This window comes from Mandrillus leucophaeus, unplaced genomic scaffold (genome assembly GCF_000951045.1).
Source record: "Mandrillus leucophaeus isolate KB7577 unplaced genomic scaffold, Mleu.le_1.0 Scaffold153, whole genome shotgun sequence".
Classification (NCBI taxonomy): Eukaryota; Metazoa; Chordata; class Mammalia; order Primates; family Cercopithecidae; genus Mandrillus; species Mandrillus leucophaeus.
Window position 1 is genome coordinate 428,595 of NW_012101510.1, and position 7,292 is coordinate 435,886.

The 7,292-nt window shown below is 39.1% G+C and overlaps 1 protein-coding gene across 1 annotated transcript in view; it reads left to right on the forward strand.

The window, feature by feature from the left end:
- The window catches only part of NCOR1 (nuclear receptor corepressor 1), a 195,160-nt gene that overhangs the window by 38,580 nt on the left and 149,288 nt on the right, over positions 1-7,292 (forward strand). Inside the window, exon 4 of the mRNA XM_011975291.1 lies at positions 6,139-6,331. Coding sequence (XP_011830681.1) covers positions 6,139-6,331 — 193 coding nt within the window. The remainder of the gene's footprint in view (positions 1-6,138; positions 6,332-7,292) is intronic.

The following is a 7,292-nucleotide window of genomic DNA, read 5'->3' on the forward strand; positions in this document are numbered from 1 at the left end:
TTTGCCCAAGCTGGAGTGCAGTGGTGCAATCTCTGCCTCCCAGGTTCACGGGATTCTCATGCCTCAGCTTTAAGAGTCGCTAAGATTACAGGTGCCTGCCTCCATGACCGGCTAATTTTATATTTTTAGTAGAGGTGGGATTTCACCATGTTGGCCAGGCTAGCTTCGAGCTCCTGACCTCAGGTGATCCGCCTGCCTCAGCCTCCCAAAGTGCTGGGATTACAGGCGTGAGCCACTGTGCCCAGTGAACATGAGTTTTTAGAAAAGAAAATTTTAAAAAAGCGATTTTGAAGAAAATAAGTTAGTGAAATCCTAGGATTTCTCATGAATATTCCTTGATTGGAGAAAATTTAAATTGGTGGTGGTGAATGGTTTGCTTGAGAATTCCCATTATGCCATCCTGGTTTCTTAACAGCTGCAGAAAGGACAGTTGGGATGTGCCATTCTGTAAAGTGATGAGCCAGAACCTTCTGGAGTGGTCTACATGTCTGGCTGGTAGGGGGGGCCAGAGTCCTTAGCAAAGGCAGTTACAGCCCTAACCAAGATTTTTCCTCCTTTGCCCCACTTCCTTGCTCCCTCGGGTCGTAGAACAGTATATAGGAAGCCATACCCAGTCTTCCATTTGCAGAGAAGATGAACACATGCCAGAAAAAGTGGGAACAATCAAGGAGAACCTACCCAGACTATCCCACACCGAGAGAAAGGCTGCCACAATGTACCTGAGCAGGAGGGTGGGGAATGGCACAAACAAGGTGAATATATTCCTAGAGAAGAAAGTTAAAGCAACACAGTATGCCAAAAATAAAATCACCACGTGTAAGAAACATAAAGAGCATGCCTCGTAAGTGCTATGCACTATAAAAGAACTTAAATAATGAAGTATTCAAAAACAAAATGATAAGACAGACAAATGGGCTAAGTGTAGTTCAGACATTTGACTGCCCTCGAGATACAAAATGAGAAAGAAAAGGAATAAAGTAGATGTGGCTTAAGGTAAACCTTGTCTTAGAACAAAGTCTTGATATAATTAGAGTGAGTACAGAAGAAAAGGACAAAGATTAAGACAATTAGAACTTGTAGGGAGGACAAAGAAAGATCATCCAGTATACTATAAGAACATGTTTTTGAGGTGGAAAACCTGATAAAGGAACAGTAACAATATTCATAATACAGAAATTCCCCATAAAGTTAAGGAAGAATCGATAGAATCTATAGATTGATAAAACACCTTGTTCCAGAAAAAATTTGTACAGAAAGAATGATCCATACCAAGACAGATCATGGTTAAGGAATTAAATTGCGAGGATAACTAAAAGAATTAGGAAGTCAGGAAACAAAATAAATGCTCCACAAGGTGGAAGAATCAGGCTGCAAACGTCTATATAGCAGAATTGAGTGACTGAAGATAGTGGAGCAATAGCTACAACGTTCTGAGTAAAAGAAATTGATATTCAAGAATATTATACCAGACAGTTTAACAATAAAAGCAACAGGCAGATGTTCTTAGACATGAAAGCACTGAGCAATTATAGCATCTAAAACTGAAAGAGGCCGAGTGTGGTGGCTCACACCTGCAATCCCAGCACTTTGGGAGGCCAAGGCAGGCGTATCACCTGAGGTCAGGAGTTCAAGACCAGCCTCACCAACATGGTGAAACCCTGTCTCTACTGAAAATATAAAAAATTGCCGGGAGTGGTGGCGCACGCCTGTAATCGCATCTACTCTAGAGTCTGAGGCAGGAGAATTGCTTGAACCCAGGAGGTGGAGGTTGCAGTGAGCCAAGATTGTACCACTGTACTGTTGCCTGGGAGACAGAGCGATACTCTGTCTCAAACAAAACAAAACAAATCAAAACAAACCAACCAACCTGAAAGAATTTCTTTTTTTTTCATTTCTTTTTGTTTGTTATTTTTTTTGAGATGGAGTTTTGCTCTTGTTGCTCAGGCTGGAGTGCAATGATGCGATCTTGGCTCACTGAAACCTCCGCTTCCTGGGTTCAAGTGATTCTCCTGCCTCAGCCTCCCGAGTAGCTGGGATTACGGGCATGCGCCCTCACACCTGGCTAAATTTTTTGTATTTTTAGTAGAGATGGGGTTTCTTCATGTTGGCCAGGCTGGTCTCGAACTCCTGACCTCAGGCGATCCACCTGCCTCGGCCTCCCAAAGTGCTGGGATTATAGGCATGAGCCACTGCACCTGGCCTGAGAATTTCTTGATGACCTTTTCCAGCCAAATAAAGAATGGATGCCACGGTAAGAGGATTGGTAGTAAGCCATAAACCCATCTTTTTTGTTTGTTTGTTTTTAAAGAGACAAAGTCTCCAAATTCCTGGGCTCAAGTGATCCTCCTGCCTCAGTCTTCTGAGTAGCTGGGGTTACAGGCGCATGGCATTGTGCCTGACTAATTTTTTTTTTTTGTAGAGACAGAGTTGCTATGTTGCCCAGACTGGTCTCAAAACTTCCAGCCTTAAGCGATCCTCCTGACTTGGCCCCCCTAAAATGATGGGAAACATGTGTGAGCCACTACATCCGGCAACTAGGGCACAGGAAAATTAAGAAAAACATTGAGTATGGAACATTCTCTTTTTATCAAGAAATCAGACTGCTTTAGAATTCTTTAAAATTCAAATGATAAAGTGTAGTTATTTAAATGTGTTTTGTAATTTTAATTTGTTTTAAAGATGTTTAAGGATGGTGTTACTAGATGACAAAAGTCAGTAAAATGGGGAACTTTACAAAGTTTGCAAGCCTACAGAGTTTTGTTTTTGTTTTTTAAAGACATGAGTCTCGCTTCATCGCCCAGACTGTTGTGTTGTGCAGTGGCATGATCTTAACTCACTTCAACCTCTGCCTCCCGGGTTCAAGCGATTCTCCTGCCTCAGGTTCCCGAGTAGCTGGGACTACATGCGCGCACCACCACGCCCGGCTAATTTTTGTATTTTTTGTAGAGACAGGCTTTCACCTTATTGGCCAGGCTGGTCTCGAACTCTTGACCTCAAGCGATCCACCTACCTTGGCCTCTCAAAGTCTTGGGATTACAGGCATGAGCCACGGCATCCGACCCTACAAAGATTTCTTTATATGAAACTTTGGTGTTAGGTTTTGTTTTGTTTTGATTTGGTATACCACATTTTATTTATCTATTTTCATCAGCTGATGGGTGTTTGGATCATTTTTACTTTTTGACAATTATGAATAATTCTGTGAACATTCATGTACAAGTTTTTGTTTGGGCATATATTTTCCTTTCTGTTGGTTAGATACCTAGGAGTGGAATTGCTGGGTCATATGGTAACTCTATGTTTATTTAACTATTTGAGAAACTACCAGATCATTTTCGAAGTGTACCATTCTACTGGTGTTAATTTTAAAAGGCAAATACATTAATTTAAATTGGAGATTTCATGCTTAGTTGTACCAGAACTCCTAATATTAAATTGTACTTAGCAAAGATTTTCGTAGTTTATTTAAATTTCTGAGATTTTATACATTATATATTTATTTATGGCTGAGTAGGTTTGTTCTTCTAAAAAGGATTGGCGGGCTGAAATGAGAAGTAGTCTGATTTCTAGATAGAAAAGGAGCATTCCATACTCATTGTTTTCTTAGTTGTCCTGTTCCTTGGTTTCCTTAGTTTCTTCTCCAGTACTGGGTATGGTATATCTCAGCTTCTGGCTTTGATTAATCTCAGAGGCAGAGTTGCTGGAAATGAAATGTCATACTTCAAAATTATGCTTTTGTAGGTTATGTTCTAACTGAGGGGGCAACTGAGGGTGGAAGTCCAGGTAAGGCATTACTTGGGTAGATTACCTCTGGCCTTAGTGGAGGATGAATCTTTTGATTATAATAGCTTTGTAGTAAGCTTTAAAAGGTGAAGTGTGAGTTTTCCAACTTTGTTCTTTTCCAAGATTGTTTGGCTGTTTGTAATCCCTTGAGATTCCATATGAATTTTGTGATGACTTTTTCTATTTCTGCAAAACAAGCCAATGGCATTTGATAGAGATTGCATTGAATCCACAGGTTGCTTTGTGTAGTATTGTCATTTTAATGACATTGTCTTCCAACATATGAATTTGAGATTTCTTACTATGCATTAAGTCTTTTATTTCTTCGAGCAATGTTTTGTGGTTTTCAGCGTTTAAAGTTGTAAGCCTCCTTGGTCAAATTTATTCCTAGCTATGTTCTTTTGGGTGCTCTTATAAATGTATTGTTTTTGTTTTTTGAGACAGAGTTCCGCTGTTATTGCCCAGGCTAGAGTGCGTGGCACGATCTCGGCTCACTGCAACCTCTGCCTCCTGGGTTGAAGTGATTCTCCCGCCTCAGCCTCCTGAATAGCTGGGATTGCAGGCGTGTGCCACCACGTCCGGCTAATTTTGTATTTTTTAGTAGTGATGGGTTTCTCTATGGTGGTCAGGCTGGTTTCGAACTCTCCATATCAGATAATCCGCCCGCCCCGGCCTCCCAAAGTGCTGGGATGACAGGCGTGAGCCACCGCACCTGGCATAAATGTATTGTTTTTAAAGTTTCATGTTTGGATTGTTTAATGCTAGTGTATAGAATACAACCGAATTTTGTGTGTTGATTTTGTGTCCTGCAACTTCGATGTATTTATTTGTTAGCTCTAATAGTTTTTTTTGCCAATTCTTTAGGGTGCTACATATGGAATCATGTTGTCTTGAATAAAAATGCTTATTTCTTTTTAATTTGGATACCTTTTATTTCTTTCCTAGTGCTCTGACAATAATTTCCAATATCATATTGAATATAAATGGTGAATGCAGTCATCTTTGTCTTGTTCCTGAAGTTTTCCACCCCGTCATTTTTTGTGATGTCACTCTGAATTTTAAGATAATGGGATTCTATGTGTTGAATGAGATTTAAAATTTTGAAGTATAATAACTTTTACAGAATTTAGCATTCAGGCCAGGTGCGGTGGCTCATGCCTGTAATCTCAGCACTTTGGGAGGCTGAGGCAGGTGGATTGCTTGAGCTCAGGAGTTTAAGACCAGCCTGGGCAATGTAGCGAGATCTCATCTCTACAAAAATTAGCCCGGCATGTTAGCTCTCGCCTGTAATCGCAGCTACTGGAGAGGCTGAGGCAGGATAATCACTTGAATCTGGGAGGTGGAGGTTGCAGTGAGCCAAGATGGGGCACTCCAGCCTGGGCCTCAAAAAGCAAATGAACAAAAAACAAAGAATTTAGCATTCATTTCATTGTCTGTCCTCAATATGAAACCTAGTGATTCTGTTTTCAATGAAATATTGTTTTACAAAGCATTAGTTTACAGGTTGTCTGTGAGATACAATATCGCCTCTGTAAACATCTGGTAGAAAATGAAAAGTCAAATTAATGAGCACTCACGAGCAGGACTCAACAATACATCCTGTAAAGAAATAAAAGATTCTGATCTTCAAGTCGTGTATTTAGGGAAACTAGACAGAATACATGTTTTGGGGGCCAGGATGATGTTTTAGAAGCAATGTTGGATTTCTCCTCAAGATACTTGTCTTTAAGACTGAATCGTACCTCATAACTGAAGTCATTTCTCTTTCTATGTAGCCGTAGCTGGGAGAGTTTTATTTCTTGCTTGTTTTTATTATTGGTTGAAAAATGGTGGCTCTTCTGGTTTATGTTATCCCAAATTTAATTATTATGGCATTTTAACATTTAAAAATATTAGTTTATAGATATTCTTCAGCAACTAAATTTTCTGCAAATGTTTTGTTTTGTCTTTCACTTCCAGATTAGTTTTTAACCCTCTCCTCAAACATTTTTTTTTAAGACGGAGTCTCATACTGTTGCCCAGGCTGTAGTGCAGTGGTGCCATCTCAGCTCACTGCAACCTCCACCTCCCAGGTTCAAGCAATTCTCCTGCCTCAGCCTCCTGAGTAGCTGGGATTACAGGGGCCTGCTACCACGCCCAACTAATTCACACCTTTTTTAGAAATTAGAATTAAAGTTGAATGGTACTATAGTGAGGTATATATTCTTCGGGGGTGGGAACAGAAGGGGTACGGGTTCACTTTGAATGCAAGCATGACTTTTTCATTTATTATTTCAACGTCTATCCAGGGATATTAGCAGGGAGTTGTACATCACTTACAAATTTTCAAGTGTTTATTTTCTTTGTATGTATTAGGCCTCAAGAAAGGAGAACTGGTTATGAACCATTTCATCCAGGCCCATCCCCAGTGGATCATGATTCACTGGAATCGAAGCGACCACGGCTGGAACAGGTTTCTGATTCTCATTTTCAGCGTGTCAGTGCTGCGGTTTTGCCTTTAGTGCACCCACTGCCAGAAGGGCTGAGGTCTTCTGCAGATGCTAAGAAGGTAAATATTTGTTCTCTTACCCTGTGGAGTTGTAGGTTTGTAATGTTTGTTTAGTTGTATTCGTGCATAGCATCTCAAAGAAAGTCCAATGACGCCAGTCTCTAAAGGTTAGTGGTATGGGAAAGTAAAAATTTTGTTAAACAAAGCTAGAAACCACAGATGAGTGCTCCAGACTGCTAAAGTGAGCACTTTTGCCTTTTTGGTAAGTGAAAACAATCCAAGAAGACTGCTCCGGTAAAGAAGAATTTCTATTAAATAATGCTCAAGCATTTTTGTATTGGCTTGCTGGCTATAAAATGTGGTCAGAGGTACTCAAGACTACTAGTTTTGTTAAATCTTAATTAAATTTTAAATAAGTCCCTTAAATTTAGTAGCAGTTTATTAACTGCTATATGGGAGAAAACACATCTAGGTTAGGTTTAATTGTGCTTATAAGTTTTATACAAAAAAAATTGTTCCTAATTTATATAAGTAATACATACTTATAGAAAACTTGGAAAATACAGAGGAAAAAAGTTACTTGTAATCCTATAACTTGGAGATAATGACCCTCCCCCAGTTTTATTGTGGAATAAAACTTGTATATATTTATGGTGATATTTATACAGTGTGATATTCTGATATATGTATACATTGGGAAACACATCAAGCTAATTAACATATCACCTCACGTAGGTTTTTTTTTGGTGGTAAGAACATTTAAAATCCACTCTTAGCAATTTTTAAGTATATAATACATATTATTAGCTATAGTTGCCATGCTGCACAAAAATAACAAGTTTTAATATTTGGCTATATTTTGTGATATTTCAAACAATGAGAGTTCTATTAATAACTTTCCCCATGCACTTATTTTTATTTACCCATCTTTTGTGAAATGTTTGCTCATGTATTATGTCCTTGTTTTGTTGCTGTGTTTACCTTTTTCTTTCTTTTTGTTTTTTTTTTTGAAATGGAGTCT